This window comes from Nymphaea colorata, chromosome 9 (genome assembly GCF_008831285.2).
Source record: "Nymphaea colorata isolate Beijing-Zhang1983 chromosome 9, ASM883128v2, whole genome shotgun sequence".
Taxonomy (NCBI): Eukaryota; Viridiplantae; Streptophyta; class Magnoliopsida; order Nymphaeales; family Nymphaeaceae; genus Nymphaea; species Nymphaea colorata.
In genome coordinates this window covers 13,855,310-13,882,695 of record NC_045146.1, presented here as the reverse complement: position 1 = coordinate 13,882,695, position 27,386 = coordinate 13,855,310, and the positions used below count along the sequence as shown (strand labels likewise).

At 40.0% G+C, this 27,386-nt stretch overlaps 3 protein-coding genes and 1 pseudogene across 6 annotated transcripts; all 4 read left to right on the top strand.

Annotated features, from left to right (window-relative positions):
- The first annotated feature begins 673 nt into the window (after positions 1–673).
- On the top strand, positions 674–3,350 carry LOC116260141 (S-type anion channel SLAH4-like). Of its 3 annotated transcripts, XM_031638245.2 has the most exons (3): positions 674–1,605; positions 1,681–1,727; positions 2,401–2,538. In XM_031638245.2, the coding sequence occupies exons 1-3, from the start codon at positions 772–774 to the stop codon at positions 2,405–2,407; spliced, it is 888 nt and encodes a 295-aa protein (XP_031494105.1). In that variant the 5' UTR covers positions 674–771; the 3' UTR covers positions 2,408–2,538. The 3 variants fall into 3 exon arrangements, with proteins under 3 accessions (XP_031494105.1, XP_031494102.1, XP_031494103.1); XM_031638242.2 differs by lacking the exon at positions 1,681–1,727 and having other exon boundaries at positions 2,401–3,350; XM_031638243.2 differs by having other exon boundaries at positions 674–1,727.
- Positions 3,351–14,988: 11,638 nt separating this feature from the next.
- Positions 14,989–16,406, top strand: LOC116260603 (S-type anion channel SLAH4-like; annotated as a pseudogene).
- A 2,346-nt stretch (positions 16,407–18,752) lies between these two features.
- On the top strand, positions 18,753–19,976 carry LOC116260602 (S-type anion channel SLAH1-like). Its single transcript, XM_031639053.1, has 2 exons — positions 18,753–19,601; positions 19,746–19,976. Exons 1-2 carry the CDS (start codon positions 18,753–18,755, stop codon positions 19,974–19,976), a joined length of 1,080 nt encoding a protein of 359 aa, XP_031494913.1.
- Positions 19,977–23,886: 3,910 nt separating this feature from the next.
- LOC116261140 (S-type anion channel SLAH4-like) lies at positions 23,887–25,945 on the top strand. Of its 2 annotated transcripts, none has more exons than XM_031639770.2 (2): positions 23,887–24,823; positions 25,612–25,945. In XM_031639770.2, exons 1-2 carry the CDS (start codon positions 23,990–23,992, stop codon positions 25,939–25,941), a joined length of 1,164 nt encoding a protein of 387 aa, XP_031495630.1. In that variant the 5' UTR covers positions 23,887–23,989; the 3' UTR covers positions 25,942–25,945. The 2 variants fall into 2 exon arrangements, 1 of the variants encoding a protein (XP_031495630.1); XR_004174245.1 differs by lacking the exon at positions 23,887–24,823 and adding an exon at positions 24,844–24,945 and having other exon boundaries at positions 25,612–25,749.
- Positions 25,946–27,386: the final 1,441 nt, after the last annotated feature.

Genomic DNA, 27,386 nt, shown 5'->3' with positions numbered 1-27,386 from the left:
TCATGTCAAGTCAAGTGAGATCTATGAACTCTCGTTAGATTTGAAACCAAACCGCATATAATTGCTATTGTTTATCATTTTACCGGGCTTTTGTTCTCTTTTTCAGTTCTCTTTCATAAATTTAGTGGACTTAACTTTGGACACAAACAAGTTGAAGGTTGTGAGGATCAGATCAAGACAAGTTGCATATTTAGTTCCATAGTTTGAATGAGAAAACTAACTTTTGTCCCCTTTCGGCGATCCAGCTGCGGAGTCAATGTGAGACCATAATATGCCGGCATATCTTTTCAAGAGAAAGAAAGAGGGGAAGCAGACAAAAACCAGTCCACTTAGCATCTAATTAAAGATCAATACTCTGCAACACCATTTCTCAAGATTGGAACTAAGGATCTGGCTACAATATGCCACCCAACCCGACTGCGCTGCCCACTATTTGGTGAGAGAGAGACAGAAAGATGAACATCCATTGATCCTTGGGCAGGAAACAGTTAAAAAAGTACCATATGCAACCAGTAAACACTGTCGACGTTGGACTCTGGCCACCTTGATTTTTGACTTGTCTGCCCATTGCAAGCGTCTTCAATCTTAGACTCAACTAAATATTAAATTCTGAAGCAAACAGGCACGACTGGCGGAGGAAAGAAAGGAAGGCGCGCAGGAAACAAAGCAAGCGAAGATAAATCTAAATGCTGTACGTCTCTCTCTTGACTCTTCTCCGGGAGTTTATAAATACAACCAGAGCCTCCTCCATTTTTAGCATCAAGAATCAGCATGACCGGGCAGCACGAGAGCGATCAGCCCATCTCTCCCTTCTTGGCAAGGTTCCACGCAGACCTCTTCCGCGTCTCCATGGCCCTTGCGAGCCAAGCTGTCCTCTGGAGGACGCTGAACTCCGCCTCTTTCTCCGATCCATGGCCTCCCATCTTCAACTCTATCGTCGAGAAGTCCTTCTGGCTGCTGGCTGCTCTCGTCCTCTCTTCTTCCTCCCTTGCCTACCTCTTCAAATGCATCTTCTACTTCGACGTCGTCAAGGCCGAGTTCCTCGACCGGTGGCGGGTCAACTACTTCTTCGCCCCATGGATTGCCGCTATCTTGCTCCTCCAATGCCTCCTTCCCAACAGATACGACCGATGGAGGGGCAGCGGCTGGGAGGGAATCAAATTCCTCAATTGGGGCCACTTGAACTCCGCCATCTCCAGGGCCTTTTGGTGTGCTTTCACCATGCCCATACTTCTACTGGAGGTGAAGATCTATGGCCAGTGGTTCACCAAGGGCAAGCGCTTCCTCTCCACCGTCGCCAACCCATCCACCCACATCTCCCTCATCGGCAACTTTGTCGCCGCCCAGGCCGCCGCCCGGCTGGCCTTGCTGGAACTCAGCCTCTTCTTGTTCGCCGTGGGCATCGTGCACTACGTGGTGGTGTTCGTGACCTTATACCAGCGCCTGCCTTACAACGACTCGTTCCCGGCACAGCTGCGGCCCGCTTCCTTCCTGTCGATTGCGGCCCCCAGCATGGCGTCCGTTGCGTGGGCGTCACTCACCGGCGACTTCGGCTCCGGCTGCAAGATGTTGCACTTCCTCTCTCTCTTCCTCTTTACATTGCTAGTACGTTCTTTTCCTTCCCTCTTTAATTCTTGCCTCATGCATGATCTTTTATCTGTTCTCTTTTCCCCATCACAGAAGAACCACTCTTGGGGTGAAAGACCTGGGCGTGCCTCTGTCATGCTGTAAGTTCTTTGAACTTGGATCAAAACGATTACAACAAAGCTATTATAAATTCCCTAGCTATAAGGGCCTTAATTGGCCAAACCGGCTTCAATCAAAATTACACGCTGATAGGTGAATAAAATGATATCAACTTGCATTCTTTTTTTAGATTTTACCATAAAAATATCTTATAGTTATCGATGCCAATATGGCTCCATGTTCCATATCGTTTAGAAAAACGATATGGGTAGCTCTGAAACAAGCATTTTTAATACAATACTGTTCATTATTCCCATTTTTGAGGAGCCTTTTCTCTTTGATGCCGTGAAATTTGGTAGAGTTGGTTAAATACCTGAAAGACCTATGTATCTGCCTGTGGGGGAATCACAATTAAAGAGAGACTGTGAGGTTACAGTAATCGGAGAGACCAACACTTGTCTTTTCTCTGCCAACATCGTTGGAGGTAGGTGAAGTGGATCCCATAAGTACCACTAGCGAGCTCTTCCTTCTCAATTAAGGTGGCCGATGCGGTTTATCAGCCGATATGTATCGTTATCTATCAACCTGTATCGCTTTTCTTTTTATTTATAAAATTTATAAAATGAGAAAAAAAAAACTGAAAAACATGTAGCTGCAATATTGACAACATTGTAAATAAAAGAGCTCATTCTAAAATCCCGTTCCCTGGTGCAGGTTGTGAGGCCTGTCCTGTTTGTGAAGGCAATGAAGAAGTTCAACGCTGCATGGTGGGCATACGTGTTTCCTGTCTCGGTTCTTGCTCTCTCCTCGGCGGAGTACGCAAAGGAAGTGCCGACCGTCGTGGCCGAGGCTCTCAGAAGGGCCATGTCTATGATATCACTGGCCATGACCATGGCCCTGATCCTGCTCACTGTCGTTCACAGAAAGACCTTCTTTTCTGGAGACCGGTTTCCGGGCTCCCCCTCCCAAACCAAGGTCTTGCCGGTGACTTCACCTCCTAAGTCCATCCAAGACAATGATTCCGACGCTGTCCTCCCTCTATGAATCACCGTAAACTAAAACTGAAGGGGGGAAAGGACGCACTATTCTTGAGAAACGGGAAACTAATTGAGTCAGTTGCCCGGCTTCTTCGGATGCCTCCGTGGATCGGTGGATTCAGCTGAATCGCTCAAGAATCGGCATTAAGTAGTTGATAATTATACATAAAAACAACTGAAAAACACTTATAAAAGCAACACTAAATAAATGGTACACGGAAAACATTGAATCGGTCTGGCTCCCTTGTATCGGCCGACAAATTGAACTGATGTGCCGCCGATTCGACTTGAATCAGCTGATGCAGGAGAGTTTTCTAGAACATCGGAAAAGAGGCCAATAAGTAATGCATTCCAGCTACATGGAGAAAGATATTCTCAGTTGAGGAAGAAGGTCAAGAGTTCAACCGGTTCCGTCGGTGCTCAGTTGGTGGTCTTCAAGGGCAGCCTGTCACCAGCAAAAGTCTTCTGTCACTTCACAACTCTTTGCGTCGCTCATATCGGTTTTGACTTTTCCATGCACATATACGATATGATCTGTTTATTTTTTCTTTTCTTCAGGGGTATATTCATGTATGTACCACCGGTTTCTTGTTCATTTTTTGATAAATTGCATGATTTTTACTCTAATCCTTACAGTTGTGACTATATATATATATATATATATATATATATATATATATATATATATATATTCTTTAACATCTGTTTAACTGCTTGCACGAAGAGAAAGATGGTAACCTGAATGGGACGCTGAGGGAGTGTTGGATGGTGCTTGAAATTTTGATTTTAGAATGAGAGTCTCAGAATCAAAATTTCACATCAAATTGAAATTGAAATGAATTTCGAATGCTGATGAATTATTCGGGCCCCCCTTATTGATTACAAGGAAACTTCCAGTATCAAATCTCTTAAGTAGCCTGCAGCATGTGGCTGTGTTTAATTGTGAAGGAAAAAAAAATATTGGTAACAGAAGGCAACCCTTTCATGTGGGCACCACAATACATTGCAAATGTTGAAAATTTTGTCACAATTAGTCTGTTTTTATAAAGACAAACAAATAATATTATTTACAAAGAGGGTGACCTTTCTAAGAGAAAATTCGTTTATTTAATTGACAGTATACCCTCAACAATATATGTTCTGATAATTTTAGCAACTATTACATGGAATCACTTGATTTCTCATTTCTGGAATTGGCGTTGAGGGTTGTCTATCTTCACATTTCTAAATAGAAGCTGGGTTAGGTACCACCAGCCAAAATGTGTCCAACAACAGAAAATGTCATGTTTCTTCTCGATCTTTGTGGATTTGTTCTTAAGTTTCTTTGGAAGCTTAGATGAGATATTATGACTAAAAAATGTCTCCGTGGTTCACTTTTTTTGCGCTCTTTGATGCTAATTTTGTATTACTTTTTCTCAGTTCTAGAATTTTCTATCTTATTGCTTTAGGGGGCATAGTATACATACCCTATTCAATTCAAGTGTGTGCTGCTTTCTTGTACCTTGAAAAGTAGAATTGCAACACTCATATCATATTAAAAGATATACCGTATCCCACCCAATTCCAACGCAACCCAAAACCCCATGTCTTGGTTTTCTACTGGCAGCTTAAACGGAAGCAGCTAAATCTTTCACTTCAATGGTAATGATTTCTTTGTTATAAAAAATAGTGTTGTAAAACTCAATTTTATAAGGCTTAAGTGGTGGCAAATAAGTTCGGTTTACATAGATTGTACGTTTCGTTTATTAATATTTTCGTATGTTCATAAACTATTTATGTGTTAATCTTTGTAATATTGCTACATTTTCTTGCTATTTTCTTTGAAATAATCGTAATGTTATTTCCTGGTCATGAACGGTCTATTCTCCTGTACGATTCACTAGTCGATTTGCCCGACAGATTCTATCAAAATTTCTAACCAACTTCACAACAATGTCAAGAACCCCTCTAGTCATGCCTTTGCCGCTAAGCTTCCTCCTTCTACATCACTTCCTCTTAAATAGGAACCTACCGAAATGAAAAATCAACCGGCCCCATGGTCTCCAACCCTTTGGGATGGTTGAATGGCGACAAATGTGATGTTTAACTCTAAGGGGTTCGGCATAGCTGGTTGGATCAGCTGTGGGTAGAAGGTGATTTTGGCCGTAAGGCGCGGCCCTGCACCATAAAAGCAATTACACAAGGAAGAAACTCATTGTTCTTAACTAAGTTTAACTTTAAGGGGTTCGGCATAGCTGGTTGGATCAGCTGTGGGTAGAAGGTGATTTTGGCCGTAAGGCGCGGCCCTGCACCATAAAAGCAATTACACAAGGAAGAAACTCATGTTCTTAACTAAGTTTATTGCAAGCTTATAATTTGGTTTGGTCTTGATCCAACCTCTCAACAGGAAGTCTGCACGGCTCGTTATCTCCATTGTTTCCATCTCCAACCAGGCTCGTTCCCATCTCTTGACGTAAAGTTATACCAAATGAAGGTAAGTGCGTGAAGGAATTAGTAAGCAAGACGCTGCCTCACATGCCCCACGCGCTGCCCGGTCATGCATGAAAGAATCGAGGAGCATATGCTTTTGTACTACTCGTTTGAATGCTGCAAAAAGTGGGGACAGCTCGAACGACTTGCAGAAGGTCACTTGATGCTTAAGTTTGACTCGAGCAAAAGAAATTCATGCAATTGCTGCCGGTAGTTTTCGGATGCATTTCTTGAAGAGTCAGAAAATTGGCGTAACAGAATCAAAAGAATTGGAATCAATTTTGAATGGGAACAACTAAAAGTTTTTTTGCCTCATGGGCCATAACATAGCTGTCGGGTTAGGGGCATGTGAACGACAGGTTTCTAATTCGATTTCCGTCAATTCTATGCTCTTGTGTCTTAGGTTTCTAGTTCGATTTCCGTCAACTCTATGCTCTTGTGTCTTAGGTTTCTAGTTCGATTTCCGTCAACTCTTTGCTCTTGTGTCTTGTAACACCAAAGAAGCTCAGAACCCTAAGAGGCAGGAGGAATGAGGGGGCCTTCGGGCCTTGCTTGAGGTAGTGGAATAACCCTCTCGCTCACCCAAAAAGCTTTTAAAAATTCATTGATTTAAAAGAACATAAGACATGAAAAAGATAATAAAAGTAAATTGACGCAAAGATTGGTGGTCGGCCATTGACCGCGCAAGGAAATGGAATGCATGGGACTGAAAATCCATGCTTAACATTTTCTTGCACAGTTGACCGTCCATGGAAACAAGAAGCATAGAACTGAAAAGACATCCCAGTTCCATGCAGGGCCTCCCATTTTCATGTATAGTCAAGAAGAGGTACTGTCCGAGTCTTGCATGACAGTAGGAAAGGAAAGTAATATCAATGCTTTGTATAGGGGGTTTGATGACCATTTGTGAGGTTATTATTTTTCTTTGGTTGTGTAGAAATCACACGAAGAAAAGTCAAAATCTTCCTCCTTCTCCCTACCAAAGGTCCAGTGTTGCTTCGGGATCTAGGTGGGCCACAACCATTAATTAGAATTTCACCCTTCACACACTTTAGTGCACTTTTCAAAGCAATGGTGGAGCCACTTTGGGCTGGTGCTGGTGTGTGCAATTGCTAAAACCACCAGCCCGTAAAAATTCATGTATTTATATACTGAAATGTCTTGAATTTTACCTATTTACATATGTTGGGTGCCCCTAAAACTTTAAAAGTTAATTTCTGAGTAGAAATTTCAGGCACTGCCTGTGTGCAGGAAAGTAACACCCACTTAAATTGAAGTGACAATGTGTCTTTATGAGCGAGACACCGGGGCATAGCTGAGTAGTTATTCAAACATCCCCTTAAAGAAATGTCAGAAAATATTTTCTCTGGAAACTGTTATCTGCAATTAGGCAGAACCTAGGAAATAATATCAATGCATAGACTTTAAAATTTTTAATAAAACAAAAAAAAATGTTTAACAACCTGCCGGTACATGGCAATTCAACCAATAAACAAACCGGTAAGCCAAAGGAACCAATGTGGGCATTTTGAAATATTTATTATATTTTACACAGTTTTAGTAAGGCAATGTTAAGTTTGCACTATTATGGAATCTTGCTTAATGTAGGAATTGTATATTTTTTATTATTAATTTCTAAGCCTATAGACGCACATACTATATTAAATTCGAAGACAGCTCATTGAAAGCAATATATTCGTGCCTTGGCAAATACATGGCTCAATCTATCAACTAAGAGACACTTGTTGATTGGTATCTTATTATCTTTAAAGCTATTGCTTTGGCAAAGTCATGGCTCAATATACCAACGTAGTTTTTTATTGGTCTTTCGTTCATTGGTATCTTGTTGTTCAGATATTTCCATTATAAAAAAAGTGAAATGTGGAGACAAGGAGACATGCAAAGCCCGACCACGTCATTCTCTCCCTCGCTAAAAGCCCAGAAGTTCCACTGCCGCAAAAATATTTTAAACTTAGGCCCTTCCTTCATAGCAACTAGGCTTACTTTAATGAGATTAAAGAAAGGAAGAACGGCAAGAAAGGAAGGAAGGCAAAACATGTGTACGCAGTGTGTGCGAGTGGAGAATATCAGTCAGTTTCCGAATCAGAAATCGGCTTGAATATTTCATGGACTCCTAGTTCTTCCATTCCCAATACTTTTCAATTTCACTTTCAAATGCGAGATGGTATTCGGCATAAAGCAGCCTGTATCCATATTTCACCTCGATTTTAGTAAATCATAATAGAATTCTAATGCAGGAGAAGCGGTTTTTTACATTTAGAGAGAGACAACTCCGGGACAGACCAGTTTATTTTCAATGGGTGCTATATACCTGGGTGAAGGGTTGTACGAAGTTATACTATCTCTTTTAGGCGAGCACGGTTTCCCATCATGTGGTAGAAGTTTTTCAGGGTTCTTCAACTTGTACGTCAGGGTTCCTAACTTTTAGAGGGCAGAAAGTTGATACTATAGAGATTGATTGTCAGCCATCTCCTGCAGTTATGTCAACCCTCTTAAGAATAAATCTCTTTCCAAAGAACCGATGCAACCTTCGATCCCCCAAGGTAAGGAAAATAAAATTGGGTTATGGGGGCTGGGGGTTGGAAAAAGCATCTTCCAGATTAATATATATATATATATATATATATATATATATATATATATATATATATATATATATATATATATATATATATATATATCGCCATCATTTTTTTATTTTGTACATTTTTAAACTTATCCGGGGAAGCTTGTATCTTGTTTAGTTTTTAAATACACAATTGCAACTCTCCCTAGATTTGATCGAAAAGAAAATCACGTTATATTCACAGCCGGTTATACATAACACCTTCCAGTTGTATTACACCATTTGTCTAATGGCCTCACAGTTTTTTAAAGGCAATGAGGATTATTTAAAGAAAAAAATCATATGCAGTAAGAGAGAAAAAGTAGCCCGTTTGTGTGCCAATGTCTTCCCCTCTAGAAGCCTACAACGATAAAGACTTCGGAAAATATATTAGGTTTTGCCAGCAAAACATTTTAAAATAAGATCAGGGCCATCTTCCTTAAGAAAGGTACCTTCAAGTAGAGTTAATTGTTTAGTAGAGTTAATTGTTTAATGAGGAGAAGAATAGAATGGAAAATGTGTTCTTACACATCTAAGTTTTGGACTTTGGAGCTTTCGAAAAGAAGGGATGCAGTGACCACCATGGTTCATTTGTTTGTTTTTCAGGGTTATCAATGGAAAATTGCTCCAGGTTTGACCCGCAGCTTGAAGAAGACCGAAATCCCCACCCAACCCCTCATATAAAGCATATGTTGGTTCTTTGAAATGTCCACCCCTTCCTCCTGCACCCCGTGATGCTTTAACTTGTGTGTCGATCGTCTCTTATTTGCAGCACGAAAAGTTATATCTTCAAGAATCAAAGTGGACAGTGGACACTGCTCGCCTACCAACCCCTATTCAATTCTATTTGAACTTAAACGAATTTGAGCAACTTCTACTGCACATGGTAACAATTTAACAAAAGAGAAAAAGTGATCCGATCACGATCGACAATGCTGTCCATATTGGCATCGGTCTGCGGTCTTATCGGAAATATTTTTGAGGAACAAACAGTGACTTTTTTGTCGTATTTATGAACCGGACGTGGGCAGAGTAGGTGATTCCAGCTGCCTCTTCAAGCCCTTGCATTTGCCAATATTTGAGGAGGTTTATGTTGGTCCATGTTATTTGAGTAGGGCACATGTTCGCTGGACCGGTTTAAAGTGGAGCCGACCTACCTACACCTGAAATGAAATCTATGGTTAGTTTCAAAAATAATGAAGCTAAAGTCACGTTTGCACTATGCTTTTATATAAATATGCTTCACAGACACCACACCGACACAGCATAAGCTGTGGGCTGTAATACTCTCGCTTACCCAAAAATATACGCATAAAAGATCTGAGTAATTTGAGGTCCATATATGTCAATGGATTATAAAATTAACTGTTGGTGGGACCAATATATGCATTTTTCATACAAATATCTTTTAAAGTTAAAATCTAAAAACCACATATCACCTCAAAGTTTATGTACGTGACACTTTGGTGAGAAATAGAAACCATACCTCTTATATTCATATTAAAAAGTGTTTTAATAAAATATGAACTTTCCAAGATGTTTGTAAACACTAATTCAATATAAATCATGCTCTAGTTTAAGTATTTTCGTAAAAAAAAAAGGATCTTTCTACTTTGAAAATTTTGATGTTATATGAGCTGTTCATTTTTCTGTTATTAAAAAATTATTATTCAATTAAGAAAATGACTAACTTAATATATGTTTATCACCAAATCATTCTTAAAATCATGTCCATAAGGTTAGATTGCAAAAGTAATAATAATAATCAATTTTAATAGGTCTGGTTTTTGTCTCTTATCCAAGTTCTCTCTCTCTTTCTCTCTCTCTCTCTCTCTCTCTCTCTCTCTCTCTATATATATATATATATATATATATATATATATATATATATATATATATATATATATATATATATATATATAAGGGGAAATTAGGGAAAAGAGAGAGAAATCAATTTTATTTCACCATCAACTATCTAATGACATGCTAATTCTCTAAATAGAGGTTCATGTATACGGATCGGATATAGGGATCCAGAATAACAATGAACCAAATATCCAAAAATGAATAATCAAATGATTAATAAAGTAAATTAATAATCTGGATCAAAACTCTCATGAGCTCGATCCTGGTGGGCTATAAGTACGCCTCTGCCCCTTAGTTGTTCAAGAGGATCTACGCCGAGGGACCTGGGCCTGACCGCGTTCTGGATCTGCAACTGGACTCCTGCCTCGCATTAAATCACCTGCATTTGGGTTTGGATGTGGAGCCTATGCATCATATACATACATAATTACTTACATCATTGAAAAAATAGGGCAGGGTGGCAACCACATATCATAACCTAAAACATCTGTTGCCCTGCTTTTTGGTTCACATATCGTTCTAGTCTCCATTAGTGGGCACTTAGTTTATAGTAAGGCTGGGAAGAATGAAAAGTAAAAGAATCTGAAGACCAAACATAGTGTTTGGCCTCTTCCATTTTGCGGCAACTAGAGATCAAATTCTGGTTAAGACATCAAATTTCTTATTCTATTTTAAGTTTAGAGCATTTAGAGGTTAAACCAATCATTTGAATGTGATAATTTTAGCAGTGAAACCTTTTCCGGCCGGGCATGGTTGTCCTCCCAATTGCACGAACTAGAACATTGGTAAAATGCTTTCAAAGAACAAATGCCATTTTCTCTTTCTAAATGGAATCTAAGAATCCAGACTCAGCACCAACATTCCATGAAGGTCTAATTTCTTCGAAATCAGACACTTTCTATGCTTCTTCCAGAATAGCAAGCTGGTCAAACAGAAGTTTACCAGCCTGCTCAAAAAGATTAATATATGTGCTAACTACAAAAGAGGATGACACTGAGGTAGCCCGTCCATTTATTTCATATGTAAGTCCTGCTAACCTAGCAAGACAGAATTCAGATTTTGTGTGTGTGTGTGTGTGTGCTATTGGATTACCACAAGCTGACTTGACTTTTCAATTACCAGGACTTGACAAGTGCTTACTCAAGATCATTTGCAGAAGATGCATCAAATTTTGTCGGCTGAAAAAGACAAATTTTACGGTTAAACTACACTAAGATCAGGTCGATTTGTATGTTCTGAATCTTGCAGGACACATAGGCATTTTGATTAGGTCTGAATAATTTAGACTGCAAAATCTCAACCAGATTACATGTACAAACAGTTGACCCGGACCTGGAGAAGGCCAAGTATATTTGCGTCACCAAACTGATGGCGATCGGCGAGAACTTCTGTTGGAAGAGAAAGTCGGCAGCTCATTACGACAGTACTGAAACAAAGAGTCACAGTCTTGACGTTTTCACTGCAGTAAGCGGAAATTACATCATCCGTGAAGTAATTCCAACATAAAAAGTCTGACCAAGATGCGCGATTCATTTGAACATTGATGGTGACCTACCAACCTTACATCTGCAGGTTAATTTCTCCTTCTATGGCAAATGAAAGCTTTCGTGAAGAGAATGGAGAAGAAAATGCAGAGGGACGGAGAAAGTTTTAGAATATCATATAATAATATGACGGGGCATGGTCAAAATGTGGCGCATTACCTGGACTGGAGAGAAAACAGTCCAGAAAGATACAAAAGAAGGAAGAATTTTTCAAACTTTTAGAATATCATATAATAAGGTAGGATTAACATTTTTGGTAAAAAAATATGTTATAAGAGAAATCGTCAGTGCGTTTACTTGAAATATTTTTTATTATAACGTTTCTTATGTTGTAAAACAGGTGAGCATGGTCCATACGAAGCACTAGATTCTGATGACTTTCTTCCATACTAAGAAAGGGAAGCAAGTGTCCACGATCTTGAAGAATGAAAGTATATATTGCCTCAAACAAATAACAAAAAATTTGCGTCACTTTGGAGATGACGTTTGGATTTCTTGATCCTTTTGGTCTCTCTCAATCTTGGGGGATTTGTATATAGGTGAGTGAATGATAACTCTAGCTATCAGGACACTTAACCATCTAACAAAGATTGTTCATGATGGATGGTTGAGAGGAAAACAATGTTCATAACGGATGGTTGAGAGGAAAACAAATTGAAACATGTGTAAATGAATAGATGACAAAAATGCTCATCACTTTTTTCTCCGTGTGTCTTTTTGAACAGTGAGTCCACAATCCTGATTAGATTAGATAGCTGGGTGATTCCGAAAAGCTAGAGTCACATTACATTCTTATATCTATATACTCTTAATCTTGATTTGTAGATTACTTTTAAGTCTTGTTAAATTCATGAATTCGACGACTAAAGATATAGATGCCCACAAGTCAAGTTGCAACGTGTGTAAACTTTATGGAAGTCCATTGACGAAGATTTGGTTTTCAATCTTAACGTGAAGTTGGGATTTGATTTCCTGGCTTCTTGTTTGACATTTGATAGCAGTAGGTGGTATCTGATGATGGAAATTAAATGTGAAGACTTGTGTTCTCAATACATTAAAGTCACTCTTTTCTTGTTTTTTCCCTTTCTTTTCTGAAATCTATTTGGTGACCAAACTTCCGCCCCAAATTGCCGAAATTAGCCTATTTTAAATTCCTTCATATGATGTACAAATCTTCAAGGAAGAGGATGTACAGCAGAAGTATGTCGTCTTTGGAATAGCAAAAATTTGAAGTTTACGTGTTCCACTAGTCAAAAGAAAATGAAAAGATCATCGACGTCATACAAACTTCAAATCAACTAAAACTAATTTCTTGCCACATTTAATTGGTCATGTAGTTGACCGAAGCAAAAAATTTCTTTTTTTTCCTTTTAAGAAAAGGAATTCGTGACTGAAGGAGCATAGTATAGTTGTTCCGTTAGCAGCATAATATGAGACATTCTAGTTGCTAGTTCAATTTCATTAATGTAATTAATTTCTATGGCATCGGAAGCACATAATAAACTTCAAATTTAACGTGTATTGTTTTTCACCAGGCTTCAACGCTACTCTGAAAATGTAACACTTTTACCGAATTCAGTCCTACGATTTTGAAAAATTCCAGCATCATCTCAAATCTAGGGCATTGGATATTAATATCAGCACCAAGGTGATCCAGACCAACTGCTTGAACAAGAACATGGATTTGGAGTCGGCCAGGATCCTGAATGCGTGAAATGCTTTTGCACCATATCCCCACCACCGGCTGAAGCATCCACAGAACAAGGACCAAGGAAGACTCTCGAACGTGAAATAATATTTGTAGTAATTAAGTCGGTCGATGCCACGGTTTGTGCATATATGCATGAACACGGCTTACCTATGCGAGTTGACACAGAAGAGCGCTGAGTTCATCTACCATACCTACGAGCCACATATATTGTATGTGTGTGTAAAAAAAGTAAGCTTATTAATTAAAATCCACGTATAATCATCAACGAATGGTAAATCGGTTTTGTTTATCGGTCCATACAAGGTGATCATTTGTTTTAAATGATCTTTTTCAATATATTTTTATTTTTTAATTTTAAAAAAAATATGTTTTTTAGTATTCTTTTTCCCTTCATAGCTAGCTGCCTAGCTTAATCTCCCAAACCACTAGCGACATCAATGCAAAGTTTTTGGTTGAACAAGAGGAGACCCACGAGTTGTATTATATTAACAGCTCAAGCTCTCCCCACCCCTCTACTCCCTTTGGCTCTCTAGGGTTCGGAATTGTATTGTATCGGGGTGGCTTACTGTCCGTCAGCTAGTACAATACTCTCACTTTTTTTAGACATGGACGTAGTGCCAAGCTGATGACTTGGTGCGAATTAACTGTCAAAAAGACCGGCAACACCATGCAAGGTTGGTGGGATTTTTTATTCCAGTGGTTTACTATAGAACGCGACTGTTTATGATTTTAGGGAGCGTTTCATCACGTAAGAGGACAAAAGCGAAAGTGACTCATTAAGTTCTGTAAACAACGAATCAACCTCTAACTTATTAAACAAATTAATGCGAAGAACTTTTGGTTTGCTTGAAGTAGAAGGAAGGAAAGATTGGCTCAGAAATTGGAATCAAGGTATATATGAGGCCATAAAAGGTGGGAGAAAGAGGGCCAAAAAATCCACGTTGAGCAATGTTCTCAGCATGAAAGAGTTTTCTACGAGCAGATTATCACACCAGTGACAATCTCCATCCTTTGTTTTCTTTTTTGAAGCTTCAAGTTGTAGGGGGTTGGCCATTGAAATGTCTCTCTTAAATGAAGTTGGAGAACTTAATATCAACGCACTTTGGCTGCACTCAAGTGACTGAAAGGCTGAAACGATCTTTCCAGAGCATTGATCCATCTGAAAATACAAATACATGCAGTTGTATCGAGGGGTAGATGACTCCTAGGCCGTATTTGAAAGAGCTAGCCTTCAAAAACGGGGAACCAATTTTAGAGAAGGAAAGGAAGAAAGGTTTTGTTCTTTTTATTTTAATTAAAAGGTAATGTGGATTTATCGTGTATTAAAACTATGTTAAAAAGTAGTGTGTGTGTGAGCCCAGCCTACATAATAGTGCTCTCATTTCCATTCATTTTTCAATGAGGAATATGCATGAGATGAAAAAACAAGGACACAATTATTCACATTGCGTAAATGTTACAAAATCATTACTTTCTTTTTTATGCAACATCTGGGGACAACAGTCCTAGACTAGTTCAGACGGCATATATATATATATATATATTAGAGAGAGAGAGAGAGAGAGAGAGAGAGAGAGAGAGAGAACTTATAAAATAAGGATAAATAATAAAATTTGAGGACAAGGAGTTCTTCCATTTAAAAAACAAGCCTCAAAAGCAAATAAAAATTAACAAAAGAACGAAGAGAAGAAAAAAAAAGAGATGTGGTTGGTAAGGAACTTCATTTTGACTTGGCAACCATTTAAAGAGTCCTCCATCCTCGCTATGGACTAAAATATTGGCAACAACTACGCGTGCAAGGAATTAGGGGTGGAGCCAAGCAGAGGCCAGCATGGGTTCTAGCTCCACCTCAAAAAATATTTTTAAAAAAAAATTACATATGAATTTAAAAAAAAAATTACTTATCATATATAACAAAAATTTTAAAAATGATATTTAGGAAGAAAGCAATTAAAAATTCTCTCTCTGACTCTCTGCACTGTCAGCATTCTTTAGGTGATCTATATATAGAAACCAGCAGCCTCCCTCATTCTAACATAAAAAATCACTATGGCTGGGAGGCAGGAGTCTGATCAGTCCTCTTGTTTCTTGGCTCGGTTCCACGCAGACCTTTTCCGCGTCTCCATGGCCCTCGCGAGCCAAGCTGTCCTGTGGAGGACACTCAGCTCCGGCTCCTTCTCCGATCCATGGCCCCCCATCTTCAACTCCATCGCCGAGAAGTCCTTCTGGCTGCTGGCTGCTCTCGTCCTCTCCTCCTCCACCCTTGCCTACCTCTTCAAGTCCGTCTTCTACTTCCACATCGTCAAGGCCGAGTTCCTCGACCGGTGGCGAGTCAACTACCTCTTCGCCCCATGGATCGCCGCTATCTTGCTCCTCCAGTGCGTCCTCCCTTCCAGATACGACCATTGGAGAGGTAGCAGCTTGGAAGGGATCAAATTTTTCAACTGGGGCTACCTGAATTCAACCATCGCGAGGACCATCTGGTGTGCCTTCACCATTCCTATACTGCTGCTGGAGGTGAAGATCTACGGCCAGTGGTTCACCAAGGGCAAGCGCTTCCTCTCCACTGTGGCCAACCCTTCCACCCACCTCTCCCTCATCGGCAACTTCGTCGCCGCGCAGACTGCCGCCCGGCTCGCCTGGCTCGAACTCGGCTTGTTCTTGTTCTCCATAGGCATCATACATTATGTTGTGGTGTTTGTCACATTGTATCAGCGCCTTCCTTGCACCGGATCTGTCCCGGTGCAACTACGGCCGGCGTCCTTTTTGTCGATCGCGGCGCCTAGCGTGGCGTCCATTGCGTGGGAGGCGGTCTCCGGCCACTTCGGCTCCGGTTGCAAGATGCTGTACTTCCTCTCCCTCTTTCTCTTCATGTTGCTAGTAAGTCCGTTACTTTTCAAATCACACACGTTAATACACAGGAACTAAAACTACACATGAAGCTCGTTATATGCACAAGCATGTACCCTTGGACATACATAGGTCGTTGGGTATGATGGGATTGAGTTGCATGTATGAAGGTGTGCACCCAACAAATATACACCAAAGGGAGGTGGGGGCATTTTTGAAATTTTTTATCAATGGGAAAATATTTCATACATTCTCAATTTTTTACAATCCTTCTTTAATTACCACAGGTAGTCCGGCCGACGCTTTTTGTGAAGGCAATGAGGAGGTTCAGTTCTGCATGGTGGGCTTACGTCTTCCCCGTCACAATGCTCGCTCTCTCCTCAGCTGCATATGCGGAGGAAGTGCACACCGGCTTAGCTCATGCGATCAGAAGGGTCATATCCATGGCTTCACTGCTTATGACCCTCGCCTTGATCCTGCTCACCGTTGTTCATAGGAAGGTCATCTTTGCTAATACGCGTCAACAAAATTCTCAAGCAAAAGTTATGCCCATGGCTTCACCGTCTAGGGCAATGGAGGAGCCCGAGCCTTCTTCATCCCCGTCTCTTCCTCTGTAAATGGAGAAAAGGAAAAATTTTGGAATCAGACACACATACATACAGATATATAAGAACTTTGCAAATAATTGTAGTGTTAATCTAATAGGCCTTTGTAGCTTTTAAGCTTTGCTCTGACGTCGCTATTTTTTCTTAATAACAAGTATGGAACATTATCTGAATTCTCGATTGTTGTTTCTGCAAATGAATGCCGATGTGCACCACTTTGCCTTCCGAATCATTCGTTTGTTTGCGACTGGCCATGAACTGGCATGTTATTTTTAGACTTTTAGTTGCAGGCTTCAGGAACAAAAACGAAAAATTGCGTCGGAATAGTTGATATAAGAGGAAAGCTGTGGTGGACAAGTTGAAGACATTAGCCTAAGTCTCAATCCAACCATTTTATTGCTTTCCGTTGTCCTTATAAGGTTTAGTGGTGGAGAGTCACCCTTGTACCTCATATATACATATGCTTTAATCCACGATTTTAGGCATCTACCTACATTAATTTGCAGAGAGAGGAAGGGCAGTAATAATTATTATGGTTTACCTCAAAATGAGACTTTGGATAAGAAGACCACTGGGATATTAATTTAGAAATACAAAACACATTTCATTCAAAAACCTTCAACTTTTAAGCAAATAAAATGAGGCAGTTTCGTTCAAAATTAATTGATTAATTAAATCGTGATGTAAAATGCTCAGGAAACTAGAAGCCATGGAATGTAAAAGAACATGGAAGGAAGCAATACATACTCAGAGCTAGGTATATGCATGCACAATGTAAAGGTGTACTCGTCCATATAAATGACACTTACCTTTAAGAGTGGGTGAAGGGTACAGTGAAAGTGGGCAAGGGAGATAGATGTAGTGGACACCACTGCATGACTGGCAGCAGCGTGTTGGCTTGTTGGGCCGTGGCCCATACTAACTTATAAAATTTAGTTATTAATTTATATATCAATCCTTCAATATAGTTCAGTTTATTTAAATATTGGTGTCCCTAAAACATAACAATTTGTATATTATTGCCCCTTGCCACAAATTCTTGTCTCCCCTAATGACGCAGATTAAGACAATCGTTTCCACTTGCTTACCACACCAACGACACAATCTCTCCTCCCATTTTTGTTCACCCCTTTTTCGTTGTAAGTTTCAATTTGGTACCGTGTTTGTATGCCTCAAACGTGTTTGAAAGGCCTGTCTTAAATGAATTTGGATCTCTCAACGTCAGATTGATCATGGTGTGGACCTCAATATTTAAGGCATTTGGTAACAAGAACGATGCATTATACACTCGTAGAACATTTACATTCTATAGCATGTGGCATTCCAATTATCAAACACACTTGTGCCCATAAAGTAGGAGAGCAAGTTTTGTGCACGGAACGCACTATGCACTGTAAAGGAAGGAATGACATTTTGATAATTTATTAAAAAGAAATGTTCTTCCTATTCTTTTTACTTTTTTTCATTTTCAGTTTTCTTTTTACAAAAAGTTTTCTTTTTCAATGTGAACTAAAAGTATTTTAATCAATAACCATAATGGCATACGAAAAATTGTACCAGTATTGCCATATAACCAAGTTCGGCACATATAACCAAGTTCGCTAAAGTAAATTGTCGTTTTTGGTTTGTTAAAATCAACCATTAGTATTGGCAAACACAGTGTTCGTATAGGTACACTTGACAGTTTCTAATAACTCCTTTAAATATAGATAACCCCAAAAAATCGAATAGGTTTATTTGAAAACAGATAAAAGGGAAAGTTTGGTTTCGCAAATATATAACCTACATGAGGAAAGGACTTCTATAGAAAAATCTCTTCATATAAAATGCTGAAGATGTTCATAGGTTATATAAAAATCGAATACTAATGAGAAAAAATATATATGTTATATCTGCATCCAACTTCTAAATTCAAAATCTGAATCGGAATTTTATGTCCACATCTAATTCTGAATATCACTTTTTGAGTACACAACAGAACTAAAAATTGATATTAATAATCAATATAAGATATTTATTTGAAACAGAAAATGAATCTGAGTTCGAATTTAAATCATAATTCAATCGGTTGTTTTCTTAAACCCATTTCGGAATTCAATTAGACATGATTTCTTAAATCCAAACATGATTCAAGCTTTTAATTGACCGATAAACCTTTTTGTACATCTGAATCTTAAGTAGTTAAGTATATCTGATTCAAATCTTATCCATTCATGTCCCTAGTAGATGCAATTGTGATGGAGAGTCCTTGTTGACTCCTTCTGACTGTTTTATCTCTGCCTCACCGTCTCATTAAAATTAGGTTCCTAGTACAAATAGATCCTGTCTCTCTCCTTCCCGCAAGAAGCAACAACCACTATGGACGGAAAGCGAGGGACTACTGGTCAGTCACCTTCTCCATTCTTGGCAAGGTTTCACGCAGACCTCTTCATGGTCTCCATGGCCCTCGCCGGCCAAGCTGTCCTTTGGAGGACGATGAACTCCATGTCCTTCTACGATCCATGGCCTCCCATCTTCAACTCCGTCTTAGAGAAGTACTCCTGGCTGCTGGCCGCTCTCGCTCTCTCCTCCTCCTTCCTCTTATACATCCTCAAATATATATTCTACTCCAACATTGTCAAGGTCGATTTCCTCCACCCTTTCTGGGTGAACTACCTCTTTACGCCATGGATTTCCGCCATCTTGCTCCTTCGGTGCATCCTAATCCCTGCCTCCATACAAGACCGATATTGGAGGCTGGGCATTAGCTTAGAGGGAACCAATTTCTTCAACTGGGTCCATTTGGGCAGAGTCATCTCGATGGCCCTTTGGGGCTCCTTCACCTTGCCTGTGCTTCTGCTGCAGTTCAAGATCTATGGCCAGTCGTTCACCAAGGACAAGCAAATCTTGGCGGCCATAGCGACCCCTTCCACCCACCTCTGCATGATCGGCCACTTCGCTGCAGCTCAGACCGCCGCCGACCTCTCCTTGCCACAAATCAGTCTCTTTTTATTTTCCATCGGCATCATGCATTGTGTTGTGGTGTTTATTGCATTGTATCAGCGCCTATCAAGCGTCAGGTCCATCACGATCCAACTACGACCAGCGTCCTTCTTGTCGATCGCTGCACCGAGCGTGGCGTCTGTTGCATGGGAGTCGATCTCCGGCTACTTCGGCGCCGGCTGCAAGATGTTGTACTTCCTTTCCCTCCTCCTCTTCACATCGCTAGTAAGCTCACATGGCACTACTCGTCAGTTTAAATTTGCTACTAACCTTACCTTGATAACACTTGTTTTACATAAATTGTCGAGTTAAAAGTCCTTCTCTTCAGTTCATCGTTCTGATCGCTTGTTTACAATTTCTGTTTAATAGATTGTCACGCCACCGCTTTTCCAGAATTCGATGAAGAAGTTCAGTTTTGCATGGTGGGCTTATTCCTTCCCTGTGACGACGCTTGCACTCTCATCGGCCTCATATGCGAAGGCAACAGACACCGTCTTGGCTCATCAAATTAGAAGGGTCCTGTCTATGGCTTCGCTGTTTGTCACCCTCGTCTTGGTTCTGCTCCCGATTGTTTTCGGGAAAGCAATTGGATCTGGATAGTGATACTTAAAGAGTTGGATCAGTTGAATTGGATCTGGCAGCATGGCTTGGAGTTTGATTGGACAATGTTTATCTACATCTTATTCCCACTTGCTTGAGACATATAAGAAGTTTGTTTGCGAGCATTTCATCGTTTTCTCTATTGCCATATAGAGTTTCAAATGTTGGCTCGACTCCATGTCAATGGATTTCGTCAGATCCAAAATATTTGTTTGGAGGATCTTATAATTGCTTCCAATCAAACAATAAAGAATTAGATCGGTCATCGTTCAGCTGGGGTTTGATCCTTTTTAGCTCATATCAAAGTGGCATCAAGCAAATGACAACATAATGTTTCATATGGTAATGTAGCTTACATGTGCTAGGTAAACCTTATCTAGTGCTGAGTTCATTCATTTATGCCAAGTTATTCATATCTTAAATCCTATTCCTTAAGGTGCATTTATAGGTCTGAGTCAACTCTTCGTTTTTGAAATTTTTGTTTAGTGAAGGCAATAAAGCATATGTCATGGAGAAAGAGATCTTCCAATGACTTCATAAATGACTTGGCCTCACTATGATTCATTTGATGTAGGTCACACCAATGGCAGACAAGTGCCTATTGGAACCAGATAGATGGGTCTAGGGATGTGAATGGATTGGATACATCTGATTACCGTATCTTGAAACCCTTACAGATTCAATTACTATTTGAGATCAAATCTAGTATGTAGTTTGATCTACAAATCCCAAATCCGAGACTGATATGTATCTGATAAAGGTTCTATCCAATACACATAAATATCAGATCTTATGACATGAATTTGATTGCAAAAGTTGAGGTTGGAATGAGGTGGAGCCATTGTCCACACCAGCCTTTCAATGTTTTTCTATTTTCATATTAACATCAACAAATCATTGCTCTGTCATATATATATATATATATATATATATATATATATATATATATATATATATATATATATATATATATATATATATATATATATAAAAGTGTCCCTCCGAACAAATTTTTGGTTCTGCCAATGGAGCGGGAGATCAAGTTCTAATCCCATTACAATCAAATCGATTAATTTGGTTGCTGTAAATGCTAGATTGGACTTGAATTTGAATCGTTTACATCCCATGGTGGGTCAGCTTTAAGCCTTGTTGTTGAAGGAAGTCGAAGGTGGAAGAAATTAAAGTTGTCCTAACTGGGCAAAAGAGGGACATTTTGAAGACTTTAAATCATTGCTCAACGACAGGTTACTTTTGTGAGGTTCTCAATAGTCCCGCATAGTTTGGTTTACGTAGTTGTCGGAGAAAGTACATTAAAGCTGCCAGTACTGGAAATTATTCAAACTGGGCACATTGGGTCTTGCTACAGTCAATTGATTCAAATCATTAAGGAACGCTTGGCGAAGATCAGTAGTTCTAGAAAGGAATATGGTTGTCTTTTTCATGGTAGATCCTTCCTTGCTTATTACTTTTAATGAAAGAAAAGAAAAATAAAAAGCACAGTTACATGCAGTTTTGGTTCTCATTCATGACTTTGTTTAAAAGTAAAAGTAAGGAAATGGGTTATCTCCAAAGTACAGTAGATAGAGCATTTCATCCATCCTACCGCCAAAAAGAGAGTTGAAGCTTTAGCTAAACCATCGTCTCCTTAGGTAGAGAGTCTACTTTCGACGCTTTGACGTACCACCATTACCATGCTTCATCTTGCATGTCGACGTTATTTTTAAAATGAATCTTGCCCGCCTACTAGCCACCATTTCATCCATCAAGCCAACCCACTTAAAGACCAAAAAAAAAAAAAAAAAAAAGATTCATATGCAAGTTTTATCAAACTGCACTGACATGCTCGTTGGTGTATGGTGCAAATGCCAACCTAATAAATTTGGAACGACACATTTATTTTAGCTGTCGCATGTATGAGATGCAACTTAGATTGATCTAAATATTATTGAGTATTCAAGTTGTAAGGGTTGGATCTGAGGAGATCCAAGAGGGTGGTTGGATCGGGTGCGCTTGTCAGGTCACCATGATGTGGTTTGCAGGATAGGGATGGCCTGTTACTGTCACATTGGTCAGAGATGGGACCCAAAAAGTGCTCAACGTCAGACTCCCCTTACGGCATTGTACTTTTATGTGCTCCCCTAGACTGATATAATGAAAATAATAAAAAAAATTTAATGGCTTTTTGGCTTCAACCGTGATCCATTGTTTTCTTTGTAATTCGAAAGAAAGCAGCTTCTTTTTGTTATTTCATTGGAGGTGCCAAAAACAGACGTGAAGACGCAAGTTCCAGTATTATTGTTGTAAAACTCGAAATGGAAGCTTAAATGATAGGGCATATTTCGAAAAACAATGAAATAAAACACCTGTCATAATTTCCAATTTTTTCAAAAAAAATATAAGTAAAAATTTTGAAAAATACCCTAAGAAAAATTCTTATATCTGCACCCCAGTGCGTACTGGCCACAAATAAAATATTTTTTTTGTTTTAAATATTCTATTTTAAATAAATTCATTTTGAAAATGTAAAGAAGACATACGTGCTCATGCTGGCAGATATGCACCATAACATAAGATGGTTTTAGATTAATTGAATCGGCCAAGCTGTTGATTTGGCAAATCGGTTGACTTATTGATTAGCATGAATTGAAATCCAAATGAAATGCGTATGCAAATTGACTCTCATTCTTGAATGAGTCACTGAATGGAATCAATTTGCCATGCACACCGATTTTGATACATTGATACAAAGATTTGAGTCGAGCTGATTATTTGTTTAGGCATGCCATATAGTATAGTCGAAAAGGTTATTTGTTTGGACATTTCACCTACTCCAACCATGACTCTAGAGTCTCTAATTAGTGGCTCTCCAATTAGAGTCTTGAGATGCAATTTTGGAAAACTTGAAACTGCTTTTTAGAATACAACATTAAACATGGGACTGCAAAATGAAAAATATTGCGATTAAAATTGCACAAGAAGGCACCTGTTGCGAGAGTAGGTCATGCATGATATGATATATGACTAGCGATGGGGTATGAGCTGCTAAGCACCTATAGAAGACACATCATTTTAATTAATTCAAAGGAGGCTCTTCCCCTTGAGCTTGTCAATTTCCACATCGCTTGCATTAGACCTACAATGTCAAAACCTAGAGCCGGTTGCGTCCTATGACCAAATTTCCTGCACAGATCAATAAGCAAAATAGAATATCCCTTTTTTCTCCGTCTTTTTCCTCTTTTTTTTTTTATCTTGAATGATCATGTCAAGTGAGATCTATGTACTCTCGTTAGATTTGAAACCAAGCCGCATATAATTGCTATTGTTTATCGATTAGCGGGCTTCTGTTCTCTTTTTCAGTTCTCTTTCATAAATTTAGTGGACTTAACTTTGGACACAAACAAGTTGAAGGTTGTGAGGATCAGATCAAAACAAGTTGCATATTTAGTTCCATAGTTTGAATGAGAAAACTAACTTTTGTCCCCTTTCGGCGATCCAGCTGCGGAGTCAATGTGAGACCATAATATGCCGGCATATCTTTTCAAGAGAAAGAAAGAGGGGAAGCAGACAAAAACCAGTCCACTTAGCATCTAATTAAAGATCAATACTCTGCAACACCATTTCTCAAGATTCGATGTGGCTACAATATGCCACCCAACCCGACTGCGCTGCCCACTACCACTATTTGGTGAGGGAGAGACAGAAAGATGAACCTCCATTGATCCTTGGGCAGGAAACAGTTAAAAAAGTACCATATGCAACCAGTAAACACTGTCGACGTTGGACTCTGGCCACCTTGATTTTTGACTTGTCTGCCCATTGCAAGCGTCTTCAATCTTAGACTCAACTAAATATTAAATTCTGAAGCAAACAGGCACTACTGGCGGAGGAAAGAAAGGAAGGCGCGCAGGAAACAAAGCAAGCGAAGATAAATCTAAATGCTGTACGTCTCTCTCTTCTCAGGGAGTTTATAAATACAACCAGAGCCTCCTCCATTTTTAGCATCAAGAATCAGCATGACCGGGCAGCACGAGAGCGATCAGCCCATCTCTCCCTTCTTGGCAAGGTTCCACGCAGACCTCTTCCGCGTCTCCATGGCCCTTGCGAGCCAAGCTGTCCTCTGGAGGACGCTGAACTCCGCCTCTTTCTCCGATCCATGGCCTCCCATCTTCAACTCTATCGTCGAGAAGTCCTTCTGGCTGCTGGCTGCTCTCGTCCTCTCTTCTTCCTCCCTTGCCTACCTCTTCAAATGCATCTTCTACTTCGACGTCGTCAAGGCCGAGTTCCTCGACCGGTGGCGGGTCAACTACTTTTTCGCCCCATGGATTGCCGCCATCTTGCTCCTCCAATGCCTCCTTCCCAACAGATACGACCGGTGGAGGGGCAGCGGCTGGGAGGGAATCAAATTCCTGAACTGGGGCCACTTGAACTCCGCCATCTCCAGGGCCTTTTGGTGTGCTTTCACCATGCCCATACTTCTACTGGAGGTGAAGATCTATGGCCAGTGGTTCACCAAGGGCAAGCGCTTCCTCTCCACCGTCGCCAACCCATCCACCCACATCTCCCTCATCGGCAACTTTGTCGCCGCCCAGACCGCCGCCCGGCTGGCCTTGCTGGAACTCAGCCTCTTCTTGTTCGCCGTGGGCATCGTGCACTACGTGGTGGTGTTCGTGACCTTATACCAGCGCCTGCCTTACAACGACTCGTTCCCGGCACAGCTGCGGCCCGCTTCCTTCCTGTCGATTGCGGCCCCCAGCATGGCGTGCGTTGCGTGGGCGTCCCTCACCGGCGACTTCGGCTCCGGCTGCAAGATGTTGCACTTCCTCTCTCTCTTCCTTTTTACATTGCTAGTACGTTCTTTTCCTTCCCTCTTTAATTCTTGCTGCATGCATGATCTTTTATCTCTTCTCTTTTCCCCATCACAGAAGAACCGCTCTTGGGGTGAAAGACCTGGGCGTGCCTCTGTCATGCTGTAAGTTCTTTGAACTTGGATCAAAACGATTACAACAAAGCTATTATAAATGCCCTAGCTATGAGGGCCTTAATTGGCCAAACCGGCTTCAATCAAAATTACACGCTGATAGGTGAATAAAATTATACCAATTTACATTTTTTTAGATTTTACCATAACAATATCTTATAGTTATCGATGCCAAGATGGCTCCATGTTCCATATCGTTTAGAAAAAGAAATGAGTAGCTCTGAAACAAGCATTTTTACAATACTGTTCATTATTCCCATTTTTGAGGAGCCTTTTCTCTTTGATGCCGTGAAATTTGGTAGAGTTGGTTAAATACCTGAAAGACCTATGTATCTGCCTGTGGGGGAATCACAATTAAAGAGAGACTGTGAGGTTACAGTAATCGGAGAGACCAACACTTGTCTTTTCTCTGCCAACATCGTTGGAGGTAGGTGAAGTGGATCCCATAAGTACCACTAGCGAGCTCTTCCTTCTCAATTAAGGTGGCCGATGCGGTTTATCAGCCGATATGTATCGTTATCTATCAACCTGTATCGCTTTTCTTTTTATTTATAAAATTTATAAAATGAGAAAAAAAAAACTGAAAAACATGTATCTGCAATATTGACAACATTGTAAATAAAAGAGCTCATTCTAAAATCCCGTTCCCTGGTGCAGGTTGTGAGGCCTGTCCTGTTTGTGAAGGCAATGAAGAAGTTCAACGCTGCATGGTGGGCATACGTGTTTCCTGTCTCGGTTCTTGCTCTCTCCTCGGCGGAGTACGCAAAGGAAGTGCCGACCGTCGTGGCCGAGGCTCTCAGAAGGGCCATGTCTATGATATCACTGGCCATGACCATGGCCCTGATCCTGCTCACTGTCGTTCACAGAAAGACCTTCTTTTCTGGAGACCGGTTTCCAGCCTCCTCCTCCCAAACCAAGGTCTTGCCGGTGACTTCACCTCCTAAGTCCATCCAAGACAATGATTCCGACCCCGTCCTCCCTCTATGAATCATCCACCGTAAACTAAAACTGAGGGGGGGGGGTGGGGGAGGGGGGGGAGGACGCACTATTCTTGAGAAACGGGAAACTAATTGAGTCAGTTGCCCGGCTTCTTCGGATGCGTCCGTGGATCGGTGGATTCAGCCGAATCGCTCAAGAATCGGCATTAAATAAATGATAATTATACACAAAACAACTGAAAAACACTTATAAAGGCAACACAAAATAAATGGTACACGGCAAACATTGAATCGGTCTGGCTCCCTTGTATCGGCCGACAAATTGAACTGATGTACCGTCGATTCGACTTGAATCAGCTGATGCAGGAGGGCTTTCTAGAACATCGGAAAAGAGGCCAATAAGCAATGCATTCCAGCTAGATGGAGAAAGATCTTCTCAGTTGAAGAAGAAGGTCAAGAGTTCAACCTGCAGGGTCGGTCGGTGCTCAGTTGGTGGTCTTCAGGGGCAGCCTGTCACCAGCAAAAGTCTTCTGTCACTTCACAACTCTCTGCGTCGCTCATATCGGTTTTGACTTTTCCATGCACATATACGATCTGATCTGTTCAGTTTATTTTTTCTTCTCTTCAAGGGTATATTCATGTATGTACCACCGGCTTCTTGTTAATTTTTTTATAAATTGCATGAATTTTACTCTTATCCTTCCAGTTATGACTTTATATATATACATATATATATATATATAGGACATCTGTTTAACTGCTTGCAGGAAGAGAAAGATGGTAACCTGAATGGGACGCTAAGGGAGTGTTTGATGGTGCTTGAAATTTTGATTTTAGAATGAGAATCTCGGAATCAAAATTTCACCTCAAATTGAAATTGAAATGAATTTCGAATGCTGATGAATTATTCGGGCCCCCCTTATTGATTACAAGGAAACTTCCAGTATCAAATCTCTTAAGTAGCCTGCAGCATGTGGCTGTGTCTAATTGTGAAGGAAACAAAAAAGTATATTGCCAACAGAAAGCAACCCTTTCATGTGGGCACCACAATACATTGCAAATGTTGACAATTTTGTCACAATTAGTCTGTTTTTATAAAGACAAACAAATAATATTATTTAAAAGAGGGTGACCTTTCCAAGAAAAAATTCGTTTATTTAATTGACAGTTTACCCTCAACAATATATGTTCTGATAATTTTAGCAACTATTACATGGAATCATTTGATTTCTCATTTCTGGAATTGGCGTTGAGGGTTGTCTATCTTCACATTTCTAAATAGAAGCTGGGTTAGGTACCACTGGCCAAAATGTCTCCAACAACAGAAAATGTCATGTTTCTTCTCGATCTTTGTGGATTTATTCTTAAGTTTCTTTGGAAGCTTAGATGAGATATTATGACTAAAAAATGTCTCCATGGATCTTTTTTTTTGTACTCTTTGATGCTAATTTTTGTATTACTTTTTCTCAATTTTAGAATTTTCTATCTTATTGC

Bases quoted from the DNA above. Each gene is read 5' to 3' on its own strand.
- LOC116260141 (XM_031638242.2), top strand. From the start codon at position 772: ATGACCGGGCAGCACGAGAGCGATCAGCCCATCTCTCCCTTCTTGGCA. The intron at 1,606-2,400 runs GTACGTTCTTTT...TCCCTGGTGCAG, and splicing joins TCTTCCTCTTTACATTGCTA to GTTGTGAGGCCTGTCCTGTT.
- LOC116261140 (XM_031639770.2), top strand. From the start codon at position 23,990: ATGACCGGGCAGCACGAGAGCGATCAGCCCATCTCTCCCTTCTTGGCA. The intron at 24,824-25,611 runs GTACGTTCTTTT...TCCCTGGTGCAG, and splicing joins TCTTCCTTTTTACATTGCTA to GTTGTGAGGCCTGTCCTGTT.
- LOC116260602 (XM_031639053.1), top strand. From the start codon at position 18,753: ATGGACGGAAAGCGAGGGACTACTGGTCAGTCACCTTCTCCATTCTTG. The intron at 19,602-19,745 runs GTAAGCTCACAT...TCTGTTTAATAG, and splicing joins TCCTCCTCTTCACATCGCTA to ATTGTCACGCCACCGCTTTT.